The 26,908-nt window shown below is 35.2% G+C and overlaps 1 protein-coding gene across 5 annotated transcripts in view; it reads left to right on the top strand.

Moving 5' to 3' along the window:
* The window catches only part of ORC5 (origin recognition complex subunit 5), a 94,878-nt gene that overhangs the window by 45,751 nt on the left and 22,219 nt on the right, over positions 1 to 26,908 (top strand). For all 5 annotated transcript variants that reach the window (XM_043968298.1, XM_043968297.1, XM_043968294.1 and 2 more), the window contains one exon: positions 3,908 to 4,018. In XM_043968298.1, coding sequence (XP_043824233.1) covers positions 3,908 to 4,018 — 111 coding nt within the window. The remainder of the gene's footprint in view (positions 1 to 3,907; positions 4,019 to 26,908) is intronic.

Raw genomic sequence — 26,908 nt, forward strand, 5'->3', positions numbered from 1 at the left:
GAGCATTTTTTCATATGGGAATAGATAGCTTTGGTTTCTTCATCAGAAAACTGCCTGTTCATATCCTTTGACTATTTCTCAATTGGGGAATGACTTGTATTCTTATAAATTTGATTTAGTTCCCTATATATTTTAGAAATGAGGCCTTTATCAGAAGTACTGGCCATAAAAATTGTTTCCAAGCTTTCTGCCTCCCTTCTAATTTTGGATGCATTGCTTCTGTTTGTACACAAATTTTTTAATTTAATGTAATCAAAATCATCCATTTTGCATTTTATAATATACTCTATCTCTTGTTTGGTTATAAACTGTTTTCCTTTCCAAAGATCTGATAGGTAGACTATTCCTTTCTCTCCTAATTTACCTATGATATCACCTCTTATGTCTAAATCATGTATCCATTTTGACCTTATTTTAGTATAAGGTGTAAGATGTTGGTCTATGCCTAATTTCTGCCATATTATCTTAGATTTGTATTTCACTGAAGTGATGGGCCTAGAAAGTTTTTTGAAAACCTTATTCCATTGCCTAAAAAGAATGTGATTGAGTTCTTAAAGGCTTTAATCAGAAGAGTTCTGATAATGCCAGGTGCTTCCAAGAGTGGAAATGATGGGGCAGCTAGGTGGCGCAGTGGATAAAGCACCGGCCCTGGATTCAGGAGTACCTGAGTTCAAATCCAGCCTCAGACACTTGGCACTTACTAGCTGTGTGACTCTGGGCAAGTCACTTAACCCCCATTGCCCTGCAAAAAGAAAAAGAAAAAAAGAGTGGAAATGCTTTGTTTATGGTCCCATACAGATTGTAAATCTCTTTCTTGAATTAGGACCATTCTAATTAAGTACAGGGAAGTTCTTCACCAGAAAGCTTGCTTCATATAACTTTTTTTGACCAGAGCAACTTATTATACTTTAAGTTACAAAAGGTTTGACTTTTGTGAGGCAGTACCCCAGTACCCTGAGAGGGTATATACCCAGCTAGCTTTCTGTTCTCTTGGATTGTTCCACAACATCACAGAATCCAAGTTACTCTTATACCTCAAATGTAGGAGGTTGGGAGTTTATATTTAAAATACACATGGCTGGTGATCAAAGTATCAAGTATAAAGAAAAACAAAAGACATACCATTTAGATGACATTTATATTTTCATTTTGACATTAGAAGTGTGTTTTATGTCAGAGTTTGGAGTTTTACATAAAATCAAATCACATTTCTGAATGTACAAAACCTTTTAAGTTCACATTTAGAAGAATAGAAAAATGTGAGAAATTATTTTTGCAACCAAACATTACCAAAATTACTTTAATAATATTCAACAAAGCTAAAAATAAAAATGCTGAATAGAAAAGTATTACTGTGATAAAAATTCTTCAAAGCATGATCATTTCCCCTACTGCTTTGTTCCCTCAAAAAATACCTGTCAACAAAATACAAATATTTTGAACGTCTTTTTTACTAACTTCAAAGCACCCTAATGTCTCCAGATCTAAAGATAACTCATGAATTACAGGTTTACTTCCCCATCTGCCTCATCAAATCGTTGGAACCTTTAAGCCTGATATACTAGCTTGATATACTATCATATTTTGTGGATGGCCTGAGCTCAAGGAACTCACATTCTAATGAGGGAAACAACGTGCAAACAACTATGTGTATATATAATATAAACAGGATAAATTCAAGACAATCAACAGAGAGAAGATATTGGAATTAAGTGGCATTAGGAATAGTAGAAGGTGGAATTTTAACTGGGATTTGAAGGAAGCTGAGGAAGCCTGGAAGTGGAGATGAGAAAGAACATTCCAGACCCAGGTGACTGCCAGTGGTGATACCTGGAGTGGGGACATAGAGTATCTGGTGGGAGGAGCAGCGAGGAGGCCACCGTCACTGGAGAGCAGAGTGTAAAGGTAGAGAGGGGTGAAAGGTACAAGAAGATTGGAAAAGTAAGGAGAGGAACCAAGTTAGGAAGGACTGAATGCTGTAGGATTTTGTATTTGATCCTGGAGGTGTTAGGGAGTCACTGGAGTTTATTAAGTAGGGGAGTGGGGAATGACATGGTTAGACCTCTGATTTAGGTAAGCCACTTTTTCAACTGAACGGAGAGTAGGCTGGAGTGGGGAGAGACCTATGGCAGGGAGACCAGCTACCAAGTTATTGCAATAGTCCAGGCACGGTTGATAAGGATCTACATCGGGGTAGTGGAAGCATAAAAGGCTAAAGGGGGCGTATTTCAGAGAGGGGGAAATCAATAGGTCTCGGTAACAGATTGGATGTGGAGAGTAAGAGTAAGGAGTTGAGGGTGATGCCTAGGTTGTATGCCTGTGAGCCTGGGAGGACAGGGATACCTTTGACTGCAATAGGGAAGTTAGGAAGACAGAAGGGTTTTTACTGGAAAGATGATGAGTTTATTTTGGATTGTGTTAAATTTGAGATATCCAAGAGGCAATTAAAGATGCAAGACTGGCGGTTAGCAGAGAGGTTAGGACTAAGTAGTATGTTTGAGAATCATCAGCAGAGAGATGATAATTGAATCCAGGGATGCTGCTGAAGATCATAAAAACTAATATTCAAAGTCTTTTCAGGTTACAAAAATCATTCAGAGCTTATCAAATCAAATTTGATGTCCTGGGACAGAGCCTTAGGAAAACAGTATTCCCTCCATACCATAATGAAGGCTTCATCAAGAAGTAGCTTTAAAGATCTGGGAGCCCAGGTGGCATAATGTATAGACAGCTGGGCCTGAAGTCAAGAAGACTCATCTTCCTGAGTTCAAATGTAGCCTCAGACACTTCCTAACAGTGTGACCCTGGGCAAGTCAATTTTAGTTTCCTTTATATATAAATTGAGCTGGAGAAGGAAATGGTATGCTACTCTAGTATCTTTGCCAAGAAAACCCCAGAGGAGGTCACGAAGAGTTGGACATGACTGAACATGAGCTTTAAAGATCATCTAAGTTTGGTCGACTCGTTTTTCAAATAAGGAAAAAGATCTGAAGAGATTCTGAAAAAAGATCTGGAGAAGAAAAAAAAAATCTGAAGCTTTTCCCTGTAGTAAGTTTGAGCTAGGACTCAAATCCAGATCCTTCTAATCCATATCTTTCCACTGTAGCAAGTTACTTCTCCTTATCTTAACTTTTTTGGGGGGGCGGGGAGGGGGTGGGCAATGAGAGTTAAATAACTTGCCCAGGGTCACACAGCTAGTAAGTGGCAAGTGTCTGAGGTCGGATTTGAAGGCAGGTCCTCCTGAATCCAGTCCTGGTGCTTTCTCTACTGTGCCACCTAGCTGCCCCCTTAACTTTCTAAAAAATATTAATCTTTATACATTAAATTATCTTCTAATTACTGACAAATGTATTGGGTAAAAAGCTCTTTTTCTCAAAGCGATGAAATTTGTATGTTTTTTACTTGTAAATAAATACAGTTTTCCAGGCCATGGCTCAAGATTTTTACAAATCTGCCATCACCATATTTTCAGGCCGCTAGCATCTTCTCCACAGATCATAAAATATTCATTATAATTTATTTTAGGTGAGCCGTCTCTAAGCTGCTAACTGATATCTGAGAACAATATGATCACCCCTGATGTTTATTATCATTGAATTTGAGAAATAGTGAAGAAAAATAGCTTATTTTCCTGTCAATATGCTAGTATCGAAAGAGGGAATAGAAGGAAATTCAGAAAATGTTAGGTGAAAACATATTTTGAAAAATCTTGACCATAAAGACTCTTGCAAAGTTTTGACTTACCGTCCTTAGTCATATTTGTTAGAGATTTTAAGTTGAATAGTTTTTAGGGTTTTCCTTCAGGGACTATGTAAAGTATAAATATATTGCTTTTAGGATTTTACAGTGCAATCAATAAGAACGCTCAGTTCCTAGGAAAAATCTATTTAATTGATCTTTCTTACAGACTAGCAATCATCTTCTTGGACCAAAGCCATTTCCTCTGGACAGATTATTAGCAATATTATACAGTATTGTGGACAGCAGAGTTGCTCCAACTGCAAATATCTTCTCCCAGGTGAGTAAAGATTTTATATTATCTCACTTTCCCATCTTCTTTTGGGAGCTTCTCAAAATGTTACACTTTATCTGATAAAAATCACACTTTTAAAAAGGTATGGTGTTAATTAATGTGAAGGAAGAAAATGTCTTATGTGTGTGTTTAAAAAAAAAATGAACTGCTTCTCACCAGTTTAAAGTTTTAGGTCTAGACTGGGAGAGGGGGTATTGTAATTGATCCAATACAACAAGCATTTATTAAGTGACTACTGTGTTCCAGGAACTGTGTTAAGTAATAGAGATACAATTAATAAAAAGAAAAACAGTCCCAGCCAACATGTAGCTTTATAGTCTAAAGGGAGAAACAACAGACAAAAGGAGGCAGAAAATGTCAAAGGGAAAGAACAGATACCAGGGCATATTTTATTCTGTGCAGTTGAACCCAGGTAGGGGAGCACATGTGAAGTGGATGTACAGCTTTTATAATATCTTTCATTGTAGTGCAAAGAAAATTCTGGGCCATATATATTGGGAAATTTTTATTTCTGTTTTGAGAACATAGTACAAGGGCTTCTGTATGCCAAAATTCTTCTGTTTGGGTATTTTTTTTTTTGTTGTTGAAAAAAATGTGGTTTGGTTTTAACTGCTATTATTAGAATAATAAGAAAGATGTTCTTTTCCTGTCAGTGTCTCAGAATTAAGAAGTCAAAATTCAGGAAAAGTTAATCATGTTGAGAAAAATTGTGAACACAAGCAGGAAAATTGTTAACCTTTAAGCCAAATAAGTATTTATTAAAGGCTTTAGCTTGATTAATTTTCAATTTTTTACATGATGGGACTTTATTTCTAAAGTTTAAATAATTCAGATCAGAAATAATCATGTTCATCAGAAACAATGACCATAGTGAAGTTTGGGAATTTTAAGATCCTAGAGCTGGACTCGGAAGGCCTAGATCTAGAATTCAGAGGCCATCTAGTCCAGCACCCTCATTTTACAGAAGGAAATGGAGGCCAAAGGTCATTTATTTAGTCGTTTTCAAAGGTAAAATTTGAATCCAGGTTCTCTGACTCCAGAGATTTTTTTCCATTGTATAAATTATTGAGTTTCAATGTGACCAATTAATAAGTTTATCAACAAGCGTTCCTTAAAAACTTGACTGTGTGCCAGATACTGTGCTATGCCCTAAAGATACAAATACCAGCAAAACTGCCCCTGTGCCCTCAAGGGGCTCATCCTAATTGGGGAGAGAACATACAAACAACTATGAACAGACGATGGAGGTAATCCTAGAAGGATAGCAGTAGTGTTAAGTTGTGTAGAAGGTAGGATTTTATCTGGGACTTGAAGGGAGCCAGAAAGTAGAGATGAGGAAAAACATGCTAGGGATGGGGGACATCTGGTGAAAGGGCAGAGCTGGGATAGCATGTCTTGTGTTCAGAACATCCTGTGTTGTCAGTGTTGCTAGGTCATAGAATATGTGGAGGGGAATAAAAAGTAAACTTTTGGAATGGTATGAAAAACTTGGGTTTTGAAGGGGTTTAATGCCAAACTGATTGTTTTTTATTTGATTCTAGAGGTAATAGGGAGCCCCTGGATTTTTAATAGCGAGGTGGCTTGGTCAGAACTACATAAGAGGAGGATCACTTTGATGGCAGAGTGAAGGGTGAACTGCAGTGAGGAAGGACTTGATGCAGGGAAGTTATTTTTTCTGTAACATTGTTTGGGGAAAATGAATATATATATATTTCCCCAGTAATTATAGAGAGTGTTATCCATTATGTTTTGCCTAATGGAAGTTCTATTAGAAAGTCAGCCATTCTCAAATTTTTTAGTTAATTTCTGTTTCAAAAATAATTCACTAGGTGGCAGCAGTTCTATAGAAATAAAGACATATATGTGCCTTAACAAGTGAGGCTATATATTTTTTTAAGTGACCTTCATTTTTAGGAGGAATATTAGTATCATAATCTGGTTGCTTTTATAAATGGATACCTGAAGAGACCAGGGGTAGGGGGTGACTTTTTAGCTCTCAGTTACTGAAGGGAAACTTCCAGTCAGAAATTTCATTTCATTTATGTAATCGGGATAAGAATTACATAAATAGGTTGCAAATTTTAATTAGTAAGCTAGATCTAAAAGATGGATACAGAAACCACCTCAGACTAAGTTGTTTATGATCACACAGCTAGATAAATGTTGGGAATCAGAACTCAAAACTAAGTGTCATGATGCAAAAGCCCCTTCAAATACACACATATTGTCTCTCACATACTGTTAATGTGACAGGGTAAATCTATTAAGTTTACATGTACCTTAAGGCCTGTCCTTCAATAAGGATAAAATTAGTTGGTAATATGTGAGCCATTTCTCGAATTATCCACGCTATCCATTACGTACATACATGCATATATACACACATGGGTACGCCTGCACACAAGGGGCAAAGATAATTTTAAATTTTTATTATTTTATAAAATGTTTATATAATGATTTTAAATTATTTTAAAAAGTTATGTTCCATTTTGGAAAGTGTTACAGTTTGGGGGTTTCTATTTATCAGAATTGACTTTTTTTAGACCAATATTAAAAAAAACAAATCTGTGCTCCCAGAACCTACAACTGATAACATCCTAACGGATCTGGATTCAAACAACCAGGGTTTGAATCCTAGCCCTGCCACTTACTATTTGTTGTGACCTTTAGCTAAGAGGTCACACAGGTGGTAGACTTCAACTTATAGTCATCTCTGAAATGAAAGAATTGGACTAGACCTCAGAGTTCTTTTCTAGCTTAAAATATAAGCTGATACTATGATATCAAGAGAGTACTGGGGGGCAGCTAGGTGGCGCAGTGGGTAGAGCCCCGGCCCTGGAGTCAGGAGGACCTGAGTTCAAATCCAGCCTCAGACACTTGACAACTTACTAGCTGTGTGACCCTGGGCAAGTCACTTAACTCCAATTGCCTTACCAAAAAAAAAAGAGAGAGAGAGTACTGTACAAGAAATTAGTCCATGTGCTGTGGTATATTGGAGGTAAGATACATGGTTTCTGCTTTCAAGGAACTACTTGGAGGAGAAAAGAAACTAAAAAAGGCTATAAATAAATAAGTCTCAATTTCACAGTAGAAATTTCAGAGGATAGAGTTCCATATTGGAACAAGGAGGGGCACCTTTGAGGTGGATGGGCTAAAGGTTAGCGAATTACATCAGGGAGGCATCTGGAGATGTGGTGGAACTGAGCAAAGGCATAGAGAAAATCAGGAAAGTGATAGGGTATGTGTTGTGGGGAATTAAGACTAGGTCATCTTCTTTAGAATGGAGAGTTTATATGAGTTAAAGATAGAGAGGCAGATAGAGATCAACTTGAAAAGATCTTTAAATGCTAAATTAAGAGCTTTGGCATTTTACTGATAGCAGTAGGGGAATTGCTTTTGTTTTGTTTTTAAGAGCTACTTTGAGAAGAGTTCCTAGAAGTAAACTTTAGTAGTGGTTCTGAGGTATTTGCTTCTCATAGCATTTATCTCTGGACTTGGATTATTGTAGATAAAATGTAAAATTGGTAGTGTCCTTGAAGATCTTTTAGTAAGTCAAATAATTTGAGTAAAACATTTCTGTTTTAAAATTGAGGCTCTCCTCCTCCCCCTCCCCCTCGCCAGTTCAGCCTTTTCAGGAAATAGTTTTCAGTAATGACCAACTTTGTTAGTTTGGAAATCTAAAAAAGTACATACAAATGAATTTTTGAAGGTATATATGAAGTTTAAAAGTTTTTTGAAGCATATTTTCATAAATACTTCTGGATAGCTTTTACCACTTCTTGGTAGATCTAGTTTCTTTTTTTTTTTTTTTTAGTAAGGCAATTGGGGTTAAGTGACCTGCCCAGGGTCACACAGCTAGCAAGTGCCAAGTGTCTGAGGCCGGACCCGAACTGAGGTACTGCTGACTCCAGGACCGGTGCTCTATCCACTGTGCCATCTAGCTGCCCCCTAGATCTAGTTTCAATGAAAGCTATCCAGTCATTTTTATTCTTCCTAACTAACAAGATCAAGCAAATATTTTTTGTGCCAGGACAAAAAGAGAGAGCCCCAGTCTCTTCCCTGAGCACTGGGTACTTCATCTTCAGTTGCCCATTGTACATCACAGACTGGAAGTCCCTGGGACATTTTGTATATGGTCAGTCAAATAATATTCCATGATCCAGCCAAGCTAGATCTCATAGCTGGCATTCCATCTTCCCTCTTTTTGCCTCATGCCTGGATTCCTTCCTCACCTCCTCCTCAGAGAGTCCCTCACTTTCTACAAGACAACTCAGATATCACCTTCTACATGAAGCCTTTCCAACAACTGCTAATGCCCTTGCTTCCTAACTACTATATTTGTTCTCTTTTTGATTCTTTGTATTTATTTACCTGGTGCCTAACATATAGTGGGTGCTTGGTAAAGGCCTGTTCATTCAGTGAGTGGTGGTGGTGGTGGTGGTGGTGATCTTGGTTATCGTTGTCATTGCTGTCATTATCGTCATAGTAGTACAAGGCCTGTGAGTAATTAGCATGTACCTTCTTACTTTCCAGTGTCAAAGGAGACATTAAGGAAAAAGTAGAAAACAAAAGAAACAAATCAGAAATCCTGAAACAAATTCAGAAATCACTTGAAAATGTTTTAAAGGTTTTCTTAGCTTAGACTTATATGGTATGGCTTAATTAGCAGAATGAGTATACTTAGTCTGTGTATACTTTCTAATCTCTTGAACACTCAATAGGGATAAAGAATGCACCTGTGATTTTACGGGAGATGCTCCTTTTTTCCTAGTGAAGAACTCAATCTCTTTTGTAGGTCAGGACCTTTTTTGAAATTTCTCATCTTAGCAAGTTGCCTAAAGCCTTGTAAGATTAAGTAATTTTCCCAGGATCAAAAAGCAAGTATGTGTCAGAAGTATGACTTGAACCCAGATAGTTCTGGTTCCTGGGGCCAACTCATTATCCCTTACTCATGGTAGCCTCTCTTGGAAAAGAATGCTTAATACATTTAAAAATAATAACTATGTGCACTAGGTGGCAGCATTGTTACAGTAATGATTTAAAACATTCACATTCTCACTATTACCAATCTTTGTTCATCAAATCTACTGTATTTAGAAAAAGGCCTTATTTGGTTTAGAAAATATAATTTGACTGAGGAAAGAACATTAATATTGATATAAATCATCTTTCATGATATTCATTTCTTATGCCAAAAAAATTTATGCCCAAAAAAACCCCTGGAGACCATCTTTGCAGAGATGTTAAATGTATTCTCTACCTTAAAGTAAATCGTACGCCTTTTTAAAAAGTTTATAGCAACAATAATTTGACTTCCTCTAATTCATATGTGTGTGTGTATGTGTACATATATATTAAAAAACTCACTATTTACCTTTAGGAAAAGGTGAAGAGTAGTAAAAAAAAAAATTAGTTGGCTTTAAATCTGCCTTCTAATGATGTGTTTTATATATAATATATTAAGACATTATAATTTAGTGCATTATCTGCTTTTAGGCTTTATTTTACATTCTTTACCCTGCATTTTTTTTCAGGTTCTAGTCTCTAATTTCTTTGCCTTCTATGTTTCAAATTTACTATTTTATTTTTCCCCAATTACATGTTAAAAACAATTTAAACATTTTTTTTCATATTTTGAATTCCAAATTCTCTCTCTCCCTTTCTTCCCTCTCCCCTTGTTGGGAAGGCAAGTAATTTGAAATATACCCTAAATTTTTTCAACTTTCTATATGGAATTTACATAGAAATTCTCTTGTTTTTAGAATTTCTTCGGCAAGTAATGAGAAGAGATTTTGATTTTTGGTTATTTTTTTACATTTATTAAGCCTCTTATTTTTTTTTTAAACATTTGTACCTTTGAGCTACAATTAGAGGATTCATCTCATCATCAACAATTACCAACACTGGTAATTTTTTTTAAAATTTAGATAAAAATGAATATATGTTTCCTCATTGTTTGTCTTTGTAGTTGACAAGGCTTTAATTCTTGGAGCTGTTGTTTTTCTTCTTTTCATTTTCTTCTCCATCCACAAAATGTAAACTGTATAAATTGTATAAATTAAATATCTCCTAAGTGCCATCTACTATAATTACCTTTTAAAGTTTGTCTCTTTTGTTTGTATTTTTACAGGCATAGTTCTAGTTATGTGACTTTTTTTAAAAGGGAATTAGTATCAGGTTTTTTCAGGGTAGTATTGAAGTAGACTACTATACCTCAGCATTCAAGTATAATGTCTACAAGGATATTGGAAGTCCTATTATGATTCTAAATTATCTTGTAAACTTACTTAAAGTTCCTATTTCCTCTCCAGTTGTAAACTGTTTATAATTAAAAGAAGGTTATTACCAAAAGAAGAAATATCAATGTTTTAGAATTAACAAGTATTATTCTTGAAGGCTTCATGTTTTCATGGGGAAAAAGAACTTCTGAAAGTTTTAATTTTTAAATTATGATAAGTCAAGCTTCTGAAGAAAATTATGAGAAGCAACTTTTGGGGGGAAATTATATTATCTTAGAGGAAGAATGTTATTCTTGAACAATTATGCAAAATACACTCAGGTATACAGGTATGTTGAATAAGTTTTTCTGATCATTTTGGTATCACTTGATAAGTAGCATTTTGAATAATTAACAGTTAAAGAAGAAATGTTGTTTATATTTCTTTCATTTTAGTAGTATACTTAAAAAACTCTAAAATATCACAGCCATGAGGTATGATAAGCAGTTTTTGGAAAGCGTAATTTTTTTAGTGACTTAAATACAGTGAGCAGAGCCCTTTTAAATAGTTAACATTGAAGCATTACAATTATATTAGTGTTTTCTGCAGTGATTTTTAAATAATTTATAATATATGATTTTATGAATCAATACTCTATTTATCTGATCTAATGCTTTTCTGTACCTAATTACCATTTTGAATATATCTACATTATGTAGGCATTAGTTTAAATCCCAAATTTAAACTATTATTTCAATCCATTTAAATTGCTTTCATGAATAATCAATACTGTTTTGTCCTACCAACGCAATATTATTTTCTATAACATTGAGATACATTCTTTAACAATTCAGAAGTAGAGATTCATGACAGTGAATCTATTGAAAAATAAATTGTAGCTTAAATACCACAGAATCATCAAAGTAAAATAATCAGTTTCTTTTTATATTTTTTGTTACTTAGAAAATAAGCATTTGTAGTCTGGTGTATTATGAAATTAGGAGCTTATGACAATATTTTAGGGTTCAATTATAATTCATTAAATTCATACACCATATTTGTTCAGCCGTTCTCCAACTAATGGGTACCTAGTTTATTTCTGGTTTTGGTTAATATAAATAGTGTTCCTAGAATTCTTTTATGGGAGTAAGGGGAGGGAATAGGCTTTTTTATTCCTTTTCATTAATGTCTCTGGAGGTTAGAAGGTAAAAGAGTATGTACATATTCTTTACTTATTATCTAATTAATTCTATATTGGTTTCTAAAAAATGTTATACAAACTTACAATTGTTAAACAGTTTTTTACCTATTTTATCATAGCCACATGAGCACTGGATTTTTTTGTCTTATGTCATCTTTAACAATTTAATGGATATTAGGTGGAATCAGCTATTTTTATGTACGTTTCCTTGGTGGTTAAAAATTTTGACAGTTTTAGAAATGTGATTCTTGTTCATGCTTATATTTTCTATTGAGACCTGCCTTTTCATATCCTTTCACCACTTATATGTTGCAATGTAGTTCTTTTACACATTTGTATCCATTTGATATACATTTTGGATGTCAAATTTTTTCATAGTTATTTGCTGCAAAAGATTTATTTTCCAAGTTTTTATAAGTAATCTTCCATATTTTTCTGTGTAAGGGGTTTGGAGATTGACTAATCATGTGAAAATGAATCAGGATACCACTGAAAGTGTTGGTAGTGGGGGGGTTTCTTAGTTGTTTGTAAACAGTCAATCATTATATATTGCCTTCAATTATGCCGTTAAAAAAAACACCTACACCTATCTATTCTTTGCAGTACTTGTCTATTTTTTTTTTTTATGGGGCAATGGGGATTAAGTGACTTGCCCAGGGTCACACAGCTAGCAAGTGTCAAGTGTCTGAGGTCGGATTTGAACTCAGGTACTCCTGAATCCAGGGCCGGTGCTTTATCCACTGCGCCACCTAGCTGCCCCCTTGTCTATTTCTTCCTATAACTTTACTACAAGGTATCCACCCAATTTTCTCGGGACCTTCCTTACTTTCTTTTGGCAAGGTGAGAATAATAGAGTAACACACTTGATGAGCTCATCCTTTCAATTATATATTTCATTGATGAAACCCTTTATCTTAATTATCCAGAGTAACTCCTTATTTGTAATGTGTTTTATCCTGACCACATGTAGCATTTCCCTTTCTATTGTCCTATGAGATCCTTACTTTTAATTCCTTGGAGATTGTGGTAATTTAGAACTTGGAGCCCTATAAAATACTGGAAGACTTTTGGTTTTAAAAAGATGAATTTTTGTTTAAGGTCATTAAAAGAACTGTTTAAAATTTCTCAAATTCCAACTCATTTCCCTCCTTCTGTTCAACACGTGATTCAGCTTAATGTCTATTTGAAACATCTGCATGTCTGTGTGTGTGTGTGTGTGTGTGTGTGTGTGTGTGTGTGTGTGTGTGTGTGTGTACACGTTGGTGGGAAGGTATTTATGATGTTCATCCATTTGTTTGTCACAGTCTAAACAATAGGCATTCTTCATCCTCTTGGGTTTTCCTGTGTGAATGGTCAGGTCATATTTTTTTTTTGAATGGTTATGGTTTTTATCCAGATTTTTTCATTCTGATGTGACCAGATCAATGTTATCTGCACATTGGACCATCTGGATAATGTCACCATCTATAAGGGAACATCCCTTCACTGTATCTCTTCCATGACAGTGAGTAGACACTGTTGCCAAGCACACATATTGGTTTAATTCTTCACCTGCTGGTAATGATCTGAGGACCAGCAAACAAGGTGACCTTGTTGTTTGGGGGTATACACACATACGTATGTGTATATGTACCATGCATATGTGTATATATGTTTGTATGGACAGGAGGAATCTTAGTTTATGTGTACACAGGCTTATTTATACACATCTACATGCATATATGCATGCAAACAAATTATCTAAGATTGTTTATATATTACTATGATTTCAGTATTATTGAGAAATTCTTCTGTAGGAAATATTTCCAATGATACAGATCAGCAACTCATCATGCATGTATATTCCATGTATTCTATGTTTGTATGTACTCCTTGTATGTATATATGTTTATATGGAATCACACATAATTCAATGTTTGCATGGTATATTCTTTGTTGAAAGAGACCCTTTAGGGGAGTAATTTGCTCTCTGTGATCATATACATTTTTATATTTAAAAAACAAACAGCACAGCATCTTGTATTTTCTACATCTTTTAGGCAGTTATATGACCATAAAGCTGTGGTATACTTTAGAATATCACTTTCATAATCCTGCTTTTTCCTTATATTATGCCCTAGATAGAAAATTATTTTGGGTATAACCTATGTACCTTTATAAATTTTCTTGGTGTCTCTAGAGTTTCCTCACACTGTGTCAGGATGATTTGATCTGATATTTCTCTGGAGGTGTCCTGTAAATTCTATTGATTTGTAGTTTGTCTCTTGTTCTTATTAGACCTGAGAAATTTTCTTGAAAATTTGTGATTATTCTCTTTATTTGAGTTTTTTGGTAATCTAAAGATTCTTGGATCACTCCAACCCTGATCTTCTACTAGTGTATGTTAACCTTTTTATACCTTTTTCCATTGAATTGTCTTATTATCATGTTTTGCTGCATGTTCTACCACTTTAGATTTGGTTTCCAATAAATTTTACTTCATTTTGACTTTATTTCTTTATTCAGATTTTCCCATCTTTCTTTAACAATTTGTCTTCTTCTGTTTTGAATGATGATCAACGTTTCATTCCAGATGTTTGATCTTTCTTCATGAACACTAGATCCCTCATTTTATTTTACTTTTTATTATATAATATTATGTGCCTTGTGTTAAATTCAGCTGTTGCTGAAGTTAATTTGCTCCTTTTTTCCTTCTGATGACTTCTTCCAGACCTTTTGGTGCAGTGGATAGATTGCTGGGCCTGGAGTCAGGAAGATTTAAGTTCACATTCAGCTTCAGACACTTATATGTGTGTCCCTGGGCAAGTCACATAACCTCAATTTGCCTCAGTTTCCTCATCTGTAATATGGGGGTCATTCTAGTACCCTTGCAGGGTTGTTATGATGATAAAATAAGATAATGATTGTGAAGCACTTAACACAGTGCCTAGCACTTAATAAGCACTATATAAATGTTACCTATGATTATTATTTTACTCTCTTGCCTGCTCATTTCCTTGTTTGTTTATTTTTATTAACTGTGAGGCTCTTCTCTCTTTTTAGGTTGTATTGAGACTGTTTGATTTTAGTGCCATAATCATTTCCTGATGTACCCTGCTTCATTAAACTCTTCCTTCTAAGGAGGAATAACAGTTAAGCAGCTGAGACCAACAAAACAACTGACAATATGTACAACACTCTATTCATAAAGTGTTTTGTTTTTAATACTTTAATACATCTATTTAAGTAAGAATTTAAGAAAAATAAATCTTTATCATCAAATCATGTAACTTAGGCGATGTGGTATAATGAATGCATAGAAGGCTAATATTAGAGTCAGAAAGGACCTGGATGAAAAGCCTACTTCTGATACTTAGCTCTATGATTTATGCAAGTCACTTACCCTCTCGGTGTCTAGGAAACTTCTGAGGACTATGTCTGATAGATGAATTGATGCTCTGTATCAGTGGAAGAATTTTCCACATAAGAATTTCTCTACACCACTGAAATCATAGGTTTGGAACAGGAGGAAGATGATTTTTAATGCCTTTTTTACCCTTGACACTTACTAGCTGTGTGACCCTGGGCAATTCACTTAACCCCCTGCCCCCCCCCCAAAAAAAATGCAAGAACTCACTTTCATGAACTAAAAAAGAAATTGCTGTTAAAAATTATACTCCCAAACAGGGTTGTTATGAAAATCAAGTGAGACAACATATCAAAAGTTGGGTAAATTGTAAAATTCTTAGCAATATATAACATAGCATGTTATCATTCTTATGTGAATTGATTTGCATTTAAATATTACATTAACATGTTTATTCAATTATCATCAGCTTGGAGGAAGCTTTCTCTCCAAACCAATCCCATATTTAATGTCATTTTTAAATCGTATCGTTGTCACTGTTCTTTTTCTTTGTGGATCTTTAGACTTCTTTTTATTTATATACATACACACCCACATGCATGCAGTATTTCTGCGTCTCCAAAATACCCAGCCAAAAACTTGATTCTGTTAAAAATATAAATCTTAGAAGGTTATGATATTTTCCAGTCACTTGATCATTTTTGCCCCTTTACCATAACTGAGGTTATTAGGGGGGGTTCCATTTCAAAAACATAAAAGGAATCTGATCTTCATTGATGAGCAGATAAAAATGAATGCTACTTGATAGACACACACTTTCTTCAGTATGTAAAGAGCATCACCAAAACAATGCTGTCTCCAGTGGTGCAGTAAATTAAATTTCCAAATTTCTGAACTACACCTGGTTTTGCTCTATATTACTGTGCTACTACTAGAACAATCCTGCTAGGTAAAGTGCCTGTTTCCAGTTTTTTTTTAGCTCATTTTAGAATGCTTTATGAGTAAGAGTACAAAGGATTGACCTGTCTCCCTACATGGTATCACTATTTTAAGGAATACTTAGAATACTGATATCAACTATTCCAACAAATCATTTAGTATCACCATTTATTGTATCCCATTAGCTAAGGGGAAAAAAAGGTTTTTGTTTTGTTTTAAAGAATATTTATACCCATTTTTATAGCCTTTTCTGAATTAAATGTTAAGATCCTTCAGGTATAGCAGCTTTCCCTTTGCGATTGTGATAGTGCATCAAGGCTTTTTCCAGTGTTGTTTTTTGCTTGAGTCTAGAAAATGGACCCATAACTCAAAGGTGACATGTAAGATAATGCCTTAGGGATGGAAAAAAAGTTACATAAATTATGCTTTCAGCTTCACTGTAACAATACTATATCAGTAACTATTCTTTCCCTTAGGCAGTATTTTATAGCTGCCACTCTCAAAGCCAAGGATTGTTTCTAACAAATATACCAAATATATTGTTCACATATATAAATATACATTCGTTACTTTATGGGAAATGTATTCAGTGCTAGTAAATTTTATTTTGCTTGGCACATTTTGTCTTGCAAGCATATGATAGAGTTTAAAAATAAGAGATTTGGCTGTAGTAAGATGGTGATGTGTTCTGCAGATATGTAATGTAAGCCATTACAGTAAATATAACATTAACATCAAACTGTTTAAATGATTAATATATACTGGAAAATCAGTAATTTTAAGTAAAGGTGCGACTAAAAAAATCTGTACTGTTGCCATAGGTAAGATTCAGAAGCCTTAAGAATGCAGGAAAATACAAGATACATTTTTTTTTTTTTTGGTGAGGCAATTGGGGTTAAGTGATTTGCCCAGGGTCACACAGCTAGTAAGTGTCAAGCTTCTGAGGCCAGATTTGAACTGAGGTCCTCCTGACTCCAGGGCCGGTGCTCTATCCACTGTGCTCCCTAGCTGCCCCACATTTTATTTTTTAAAGATAACTTTCCCAGATTTTATAAATAAGTTTTGCTACATAATGTGAATTTGTCTAGAAAGTTCCAGATAGTTTATTTATAGTACTTTATATCCCAGCAGTGCTAGATCACATTAGTATCTCTTTGAGAAACAATCAGGACTTGAAATTTAATGTTGAAATTTAATAGGGAAATTAGCAAAAAAAAAAAAAAAAAGACAAAAAACATTCAAAAAGGAAAATAAACAGGGACATTTTACCATTTTATATTTACTATACTCCTTAAAAAGCTGTAACAAGGGCAGCTAGATGACACAGTGGATAGAGCACCAGCCCTGGATTCAGGAAGACCTGAGTTCAAATCCGACCTCAGACACTTAACACTTAGTAGCTGTGTGACTTTGGGCAAGTCACTTAATCCCAATTGCCTCATCCAAAAAAAAAAAAAAGCTATAACAAAACTTACAGTTCCATATACAATTCCTTTTTTGTTCATTGTATACTCAAATGCCAGTGCTTGGTTAAGAAAAAATTGGGAAACGTCTGCAATCACATCATTACTTAGTTGTACCAGAGTGCAGAGGACATGCCAGAAGGCATGCCTAATAGATTCCTATGGGATGGAACAGCTAGGGGAACAAAAAGGTTTTTGTTTTGTTTTACAGAATATTTGTACCCATTTTTATAGCATTTTCTGAAGTAGATGTTAAGATCCTTCAGGTATAGCAGCTTTCTCTTTGTGATTGTGATAGTGCATCATAAATGCATCAGAAGAACAAACATTCCTCCTTGTTTTCCTTTTTTGTTGTTGTTGTTGTTTGCAGGACAGTGAGGGTTAAGTGACTTGCCCAGGGTCACACAGCTAATAAATGTCAAGTGTCTGAGGCCAGATTTGAACTCAGGTCCTCCTGACTCCAGGGCCAGTGCTCTATCCACTGAGCTACCTAGCTGCCCCTTTCTGATTTTTTTTCTCTTTTTTTGGTGAGGCAATTGGGGTTAAAGTGACTTGCCCAGGGTCACACAGCTAGTAAGTGCCAAGTGTCTGAGGCTGGATTTGAACTCAGGTCCTCCAGAATCCAGGACCGGTGCTGTATCCACTGTGCCACCTAGCTGCCCCCTTTCTGATCATTTTTAATCAATTTAGGAGATCCCTGGAGTCTGATCTTTCCTTCAGAACCTTAAGCCAACCCTCTCTCTAGGATCACTCTATATACTTATGTGTGTTTGTAGGCAGCAAAGAAAGAACCAGTAGATGGGGAAAACTGAGGATCAGAAGACAGGGAGGGAATGGAATCAAAGATGGAAGGAAAGAAGTTAGCACTGACAAACAAGAGAGACTACCTTTTCTTCCAGCGCTATATGAAAAGACGAGGAGATGGATGATGAGATTGAGAAGTTTCAGTGCCTAAAATCAGGATGAAGAGAGACCTCAGGGAAGACAGCTTCAATTTTATCAATAAATTAGGAAGTGAGATCCTCTCCTAAGATACAGAGGTGAAGGGTACGTTAGGGGCTGTACGAAAGAAGTTTAGAACCAACATTGTAGAGGACATGATTGAGGATCAATTAGAGTAAAAGTCTTATCCTGTAGCAGTGGAGAGCCAAGTGCATTTAAATAACATGGATTTATAGTGCATTCCATTTGTACAGTTGTGTGACTTTCCCAGAAGCTTGTGGGAAAGCAGAAGCAGCAGATGTGGATGAAAAGTAGAGTTAAACCTGGTGGAGAATTTGTACTATGTGTGAATGACAAAGGACAAGAGGCCAAAGGTGGAAGAGTTCCACAGCATAGTCAAACTAGTTAACAATAAAGCCAAGGCAGAAGGAAGGGCTTTAAAGTCAGAGCAGAGGACACGGACTAGGAGAGCACTCAAAAATGCAGACAAGTGATAGGTTTGGGACCAGTGAGGTGAATGAGAACTTCATAGGTGATATTGAGGTCTGGCATGTGACCAAACCTGTGATTGACTAAGGTACAGTGGAATTGGAGGTCATTGGAGTTGTGGAGTTTGATGGACCATTAAGCCAGAATGTTTGATGCAACATGAGCATGAGAATTAAGTCCCTCAATTATGAGAGCAGGAGGAGGCAAGGAGTGACCAGCATTGAAGCGGGGAGTATAGGGAAGAAAGGAGAAGTGATCTTCCAGAAAAAGTTAGGTTTCCTAAGTACAAGAGATTATATGAGAACAGTAGCAGGGTTGATGGTAATGTTTGTGGGCAGGGTATGTGATGGAGGCCACTAATCTGAGTTAGGAGGGTCATATGGTTAAAGAAACCTCTGGTTCTGGGCAGCACATGGCCTTTTCACCATTCCTCTCTGTCACAGTTCCAGTGAGGAGCCAGCGTTTTGGCAGAAACCTGGGCTGCTTTGGTGTTAGCAGTAACTCCTCACTTCTCTGTGTGGATGGCCTCCACAAACTTGGACCTATATGGTGATAAAGGACTGAGAGGAGAGGAGCTTGATTGTTGGTAAATACAGAGAGATGGCTTTTGTTAATGAAAAATGTAACTTCCACTTCCACAGTGGCTCACCAGTATAGCCACCTCCTGAGGGTGGCTGAGGCTGGAGCTATCACCCATCTGATTCTACTGTGCCAGTGGGTAATTAAGTGCACCTTGAGCTCCCTACATCAGTGACCCCGACATACAATATCTTCCTACTCACTTCCCTCCACCACCAGTTGTTGATAAGTCTCTATGGATAGGTATGATATGCTGTCAGATGCTGAAATTAGATCAGGTGTAGTTTCTTTGGGTTATGTAGATTTTTATAAAATACTGTATTTTATTTAAATCATACAACATAGGAATTTTCTACGTATTTCAGAGTTTAGTATATGGTAAGTATACATGGTTATGATGAAAAAACTTGTCTTAACATACTAACATGAAAATACAGAAATGAGTGTATAAAAAATTAATTACAGTTGAAAATTGATTTGCTTCTGTTAACAGAAGGAGCATCATTTATTAGTCCAGGAGCAGGTTCACACTGTGTTTACAACAAGCATTTCCAGCTGAAGCTTGTTAGTGATTGCCTCTCAGATTAAGGGGGAAAAAATCCTCACTGTGGCACATGAACTCCTATTGTTTAGAGATAACTAATCAGCTCATCCCCTACTTAGATGAGAACAAAGAACATAATAGTACATCTGGTATATCTGTTAATAGAGCAAAGATTAATTAAGCAAATATTGCATAGCATTTAAACATTGACTGTAAAAATATTCTGCATAGAAGAAGAGTTTTGATTTATTTATAAATCATTGAATAGTGACATCAAGGTCACTTTTCACAGAAAAATGTATTGTTTGAATTAATGTTAAATAAAGTGCATTTGATTAAACATACATATACATCTATCCGTCCATACATATATATGCATACATAAATACATACATACATACATACATACACACACACACACACACACACACACACACACACACACACACCCCTTCTGTAGAGTCAAAGTTGTTTTTCAGTTCTTTTTTGCCATGCAAAAATATAGAGTTCCTATCCTGAAAATTGCATAGAAATATGACTGGAAAAAATGGAATGAAAGAAAATGAAATTCAGGATATAAGTAATTTTTTTTTACTTGCTTCTTGTTTAGTCCTGCTTCTAGATTCCTACTTTGAACAAGATAATCCACCCCCCCTGCATTGCTTTTCAGTCATTTGAATTGGAAGCAGCAGAGCCTGGCATAGATTAATAGGCAAGTAAAGCAGCTGTGGAAAGCAGTGTTCACTCCCTTAAAATTTGAAAATTATTGACAAAAGAATAAATTTTCATAGGATAAAAATACTAAAGAAAGAATATCATAATGGATTTCCAGCAAAATTAGAAAACTTGCATTTATTTCTGATAGTCCTAATTCTTCAATAAATAGGCACAGAACATTTTGACAATTATGCTTTTTGTTTTTTAGTATTGGATTCTTTAATAGTTCAATTATTAGAGGGGTTTTTTTAGTATTTATGCTAAAGAATTTTCAGAAAATTCTCTTTTATCTCATAGGTTGTGAATATTTCCTTGGTATACACTATTTATTGCAAGTATGTTAAAGCATAACTTTTTAAATTCTAAAAAAAATTCCTCAATTTAGAAGTCAGAGAGGTTTTTTGTAATCTTTTTTTTAATAGTATTTTTCCAGTTACATGTAAAGATAGTTTTTAACATTTATTTTATAAGATTTTGAGTTCCAAATTTTTCTCCCTCCCTCCCCATTTAATATCTTTTTTTTTTTTTTTAAGTGAGGCAATTGGGGTTAAGTGACTTGCCCAGGGTCACAGAGCTAGTAAGTATCAAGTGTCTGAGACCGGATTTGAACTCAGGTACTCCTGACTCCAGGGCCAGTGCTCTATCCACTGCGCCACCTAGCTGCCCCTAATGTCTTTTAAATTGAAACTTTAGAAATTCCTTTAAAAGTTACCTTTCAGGGGGCAGCTAGGTGGTGCAGTAGATAAAGCACTGGTCCTGGATTCAGGAGGACCTCAGTTCAAATTTGGCCTACACTTGACACTTACTAGCTTTGTGACCCTGGGCAAGTCACTTAACCCTCATTGCCCTGCCCACTTATTTTCACCAAATGTTTCTGATAAAAGTTTTATATCCATGTTATATATGACCAAGAGTGAGTCCCCAATGGATGTGGTCAAAAGATATGAATGGTTTTCAGAAGACATGCAGATGAGCAATCATCATATAAAAATGCTACAAATCACTAATGAGAGACATGAAAATTAAAACTTGGGTTCCATTAGCTTAGCAAAGATGATAAAATATGGGAATAGTTGATGTTGGGAGAGGTTGTGGGGAGATGGACACTGACACACTGTTGCTAGAGCTGTGAATTAGTCCAGCCATTCTGGGAAAAATTTTGGAACAAAAAGTCTCTAAACTGTTTATAACTTTTGGCCCAGCAATCCCACTATATATACACCAAGGAGGTCAAAGGAAAAAAAAAAGTCTTTTTTTCTAACATTTTTTCTGTTAGCAAAACACTGGAAACAAAGTGAGCATCCATCAATGGGTGAGTGACTGAACAAACTTTGGTATATTCCTATAATAGAATTCAGAAAAATTTGGGAAGATTTGTTTTTTTAATGCAGAACTAGGAAAACAATATGTACAATGGCTATGATAAATGAAAATAACAATAAAAGGCAATCAGAGTTAAATTAATTTCTCTGACCAGTATAGGCCCCAGAGACCAGATGATGAAACACACTTTACTCACTTCATTAAAAAGGTGGGGGACAGTGGTATGGAAAGTTGCTTACAACTCAGTCATTGCTTTGTCAGTTTTTCTTTGTTACCAGGGAGTTGCCTTAAAATGACTAAATCTGAAGTTCTATGATTAATTATTTAAGTAATTCAAACTTGATAAAAGTTGATGTGAAGTTTTAAGTGCTACTAAAATTCTACTTTTGTCAGTTTCTGCATCAAGAGTTGGATCTCTACTTAGAAGAATTAAATCTGTCCCAGATTTTGATATTTGTATTATTTTTTAATTCCAAAGGTTGAACTGATCCATACATAGATAATAGCAGTCAAGCTTTTGTAATGTGAACATAATTCTTTAGTCTTTATCAAGTCACCTGTCTCTAAAGCTTTTCAAGATGCTCAAATTTCAACTTAAGTTCAATATGGTGAAGTTAAAATTATGTTTTCCCCCCATGATTCTTCCTTAGAGTTAGTTAGCTTCCCTGTTGTAGGTGCATCTGTTGAATGCTAATTAACACTCTTTTTCTCTCTCTCCTCCCCCCCCCCATTCTGTTTCTTTGTATAGCAGATGTTGGACAGCTAGACAAAATTTACCTAGTGCACTAAAAGAGTGCACTACTCACCACATCAGATCAGGCCTCCCAACTCAGGTCTCCAAAGAACTCTTTGCCATTATATTCATGAGTCAGATTCCTTAGTCCTCTGATTTTTTTTTACTCTGTCCATCAGTTAACTAAATAGTCTTCTGGTGTTTTTCAGTCTGTTCACTTGACCAGACCATTCTCTATACCAGTCACTATCACTTGTTTTATTTTGTATGTGTAGCATGTAGAGTGATATGTTTGTTGAGTCAGCCTAGTAACATTAAAAATACTCTAATATACTAACATTAGCAGAAATGAAAGGGAGAGCTACTACACACAGGGATAAAAATGTGCCTAATGCTACAGAGTAGCCAGGGCCTTTGAAGGAGACAACTAGGTAGAGCTAACTCAATAGCAGAAGAGAGTTCTTATTCTCAAAGCTAGGATTCTGGGACATAGTTTGCTATTTGCTACTCCCTTAAGGATATTATCATCTGCTCTTATTAGTCTCACCCTAACAACAAATTCCCATTGTGTCTCTACCTTGAAATGCCATCATCATAGACAATATTCTCATTCTGGCAAAAGTGTATAAAAAGTATTCCCCTTCTTCCTAACACCTTACTGTAATATAGTAGAAAGAGTACTTAATTTGGTCAAAGAACCTGGCTTTGATTTCACATTCTGCCAGTTCATACCTATTAGTTACTTTGGACGAGTCACAAGCCTTTGAATCTCATTGCCTGTAAAATGAACAGTTTTGAATAGATGGCTTCTGGGGTTCTTCCAGCTCCGAATCTATGATTCCTTAATCCTTTTCCCCATTCAGCCCCCTCAGAAACTCTATGTTGTGGGTCATGAGAGGACTTTAGAGAGATGCTTGGGCTTATATTAAACCCAAGCTCACCCCTTAGAAAAACAGTTCCAGTTCTGTTACTACCATGACGACATTGGTAAAGACTCTTTCTACTTTTTTTTTTGGCTACATGTCCAATCTATCTTTTTCCTTTTATTGATAGAACTATTTAGAAATATATTTTCCCCCTAAAGATTGTTTCAGTTATGTCTCCGAAGTTTTGAAATATTACCTTATTGGCATCATATTCTCTAGAATGGAATTCTCTATCATTTCTGTGGTTTCCTCTTTGACCCATATTCTTTAATATCCATTTAAATTTGAATCTTTTCTTCAACTTCCCCTTATTGGTTATAATTTTATTATAAAGGATGTGTGTATCATTTCTGTTTTTCTGCATTTGTGAGGTTTTATTTATATGCTCTAACACATGGTCAGTTTTTATAACAGTTTGATGCAAAATTTTGAAAAAATGGATACTCCCTTTGATTTCTATTCAGTAATTACCAGAGAGGAATTATATCTAGTTTTCTAAAATTCTTTTTAGATACTAAATATCTTTCTGGTTTATCTTTTTGTTATATTTAGTTAGATGTAAAAGGGGCGGGCGGCTAGGTGGCGCAGTGGATAAAGCACCGGCCCTGGATTCAGGAGTACCTGAGTTCAAATCCGGCCTCAGACACTTGACACTTAGTAGCTGTGTGACCCTGGGCAAGTCACTTAACCCCCATTGCCCCGCAAAAAAAAAAAAAAAAAAAAAAAAAGATGTAAAAGGGGCATATTAAGGTTCCAATCTTTAATAATTTGATGTTTCTTTGTCCCTGTAATTCACTTAGCTTTTCCTTTAGTTAGACACTAGGTCATTAGGTATGTGTGTGTATACACACACACACATATATATATATATATTTATATGTAGTATTAGTATTATGTCCCTGCTTGTCTTTTTTTTTTTACAGTTTTTGTAATGGTTTCATACACAATTTTAAAACTATGTACACTTCCTCTAATTTCCATTCAGTAATTACCAGATATTTTGCCTTATCTGAGATCATTATTGCCATCTCTGCTTTTTTTTAACTTAACTGAAGCATAATAATTTCTGCTCCATACCCTCATTTTTTAACACTGTGAGTCTTGGGGTTTCAAATGTATTTCCTTATAGATAGCATATTGTTGGATTCTGTTTTCTAATGCCTTCTGCTCTTCTCTTTTTTTATGAGTGAATTCATCCTGTTCACATGAATTGATATGATTATTGTGAGGTTTTTTCTCTAACTTTTTTTGCCTTTTTTTCTCTCCTTATTCCCCTCCCCCAACTTATTACAAAGAAAAACAAGGTGGTGAACAAACAAGAATAGTATAATCACTACTTGTCTATAAAAGATCCTATCCTCTTTACCCAATCAAGATCCATCTTTTAAACTTTCTTTCCTTTTAAATCTGCCCTCTGAATATGAAGTTTGTTTTTCTTGGGACTATTCCCTCCCTAATTTTATTATCTACTTTTCTTGTCCTAGCCTTTATCTTCGCAGGGGTGTGTGTGTGTGTGTGTGTGTGTGTGTGTGTGTGTGTGTGTGTGTGTGTGTGTGTGTGTGTGTCCATTCGTCTGTTGGTCCTTTGTTCAGATTGAAGTGAAGTTAATGAGATACCTATTTCTCTCCTCCTTCCCCTCTATTTTTTAAATATTCTTTTCTAATGTACTCCTTTTTATTAAAACCATCTGAAAAGAACAAAACCGCCCCAGGCCCTGTGTTTGTCTTTCTTAACTCTGTCTAGCAGTTGAATACTAGGATTCTGAAGAAACAACTGTGTCTTTCCTGCTTATTAGAATCTAAGCATTAGATTGTCATTTGCATTCACCTTTCTAGGTTTCTCTTCCTTGTTTGCATTTCAGAAATTCTATCTAGCTTTCATCTTTGCATCAAGAGTGCTTGAAAATCCTTTATTCTCTTAAAGGTCTATTTTTTTCTGGCCTTTTATCTTTTTCTTTTGGGAATATTGTATTCATATCACTGCTCTACACAAAATCCTTCAGTGGTTTCCTATAAGGTCCTTTTCCTGGCATTCAAGGCCTTCCACACTCTGGCACCATTCTTCCTTTCTGGCCTTCTCACATTACGCATCACTATGTAGTCTACAATTCATCTAAACTGGACTACAACTATACATGTTCTACATATTCTCTTATACCTTTGCTCAAATTCCTCTTTGCAAAGAATGCCCTCCTTTGCTCCAATGAATTGCTGGACATTCTTTTAAAGACATTTCATATGTTTTTTTCTCCAAGAAGACTTTGTTGATGTGCCTCTTTCCCTTGTAGTTTTCACTTTTTCTAATGAACTTTTCATTTATTTTAAACTGTAGTTATACATGCCATATTCCCCTTACATTCTATGAAGACATGGTCTGTGATTTATTTAAACTTTATAATTCAGTAAATAGCAATGCCATAAGTGCTTAATGTTTGTTGAGTTGGACTGACAACCACGCTCTGCCTCATCTTTTTAGAATTTGCTTTCCCAACCTTTTGCTATGGGTATAGGACTTCATAGCTTTGGACAGATACATTTCCTACATTTCCTCCACTCTTTCTTTATATTTTACAATCTTGTCCTATTCTGCTAGCTATAAACCTAGAGTTTCCCTTCTAGTTCCCAGGCAACCTTTACAAGACAGCGTGGATTCATTAGAATAAGTCATACTAGACTAATCTCAGTTCTTTATTTTTAATGCAATAAACATGGTGTACCTGAAGTTCACTTTCTTGATCTATCATGTTATTGATTATTCACTTTTTGAGAAATAGGCTCTTGAAATTCCTCCCCAAAAATGGTTAGAAAAATATATTTATTGTTTCTACAATGGTGGTTATTCTCATTTTTATTGTTCATTTTAAATTTTGGCATTAAATTGATTCTGAAAGTTTGCATATATGTGCATATATGAGTAAATACAAAATATATACACAGTAATTGAGGAGAATACTAACATTTTATTCTGATTAGATATTCATGACTGAATCCCATACATGTCCATTTTCTTATATTTATACAACATGTATTTGTAAAACTGAAAAATCTTGAGCTGTAAATTAGAATAGAAAATGGGTCTGTGATTTCAGTGGTATAGGGAACTCCTGAATGAGGAAACCCTTTACCAAAGGAGATTGCTACTTGCTCAGCAGATTACATTCTTAGTTGTCTAGAATATTGAAAGGTTAAGTGACTTGCCCAGGCATTCATACTTAACTGAGGAAAATATGCTTTCCTGATTCACTTAATCCTCCTTTTCTTTGTGAATAGCCATTTTCTTGCCTTGAACTAAATGGGAAGTAAAATCTACAAAGGAAAAGTTCAGTGAAAAGAATTAATCTGTAAAGTGAAAATGCAATTTTCATTCAAGAAAAATTGCCAGTAGAGCAATAGAGAAGATAGCAATAAAGTGACCACATGTTAGCTGTTACATGTTGGTTTTATTTACAGTTTGAT

The sequence above is a fragment of the Dromiciops gliroides genome, chromosome 5 (assembly GCF_019393635.1).
Source record: "Dromiciops gliroides isolate mDroGli1 chromosome 5, mDroGli1.pri, whole genome shotgun sequence".
Classification (NCBI taxonomy): domain Eukaryota; kingdom Metazoa; phylum Chordata; class Mammalia; order Microbiotheria; family Microbiotheriidae; genus Dromiciops; species Dromiciops gliroides.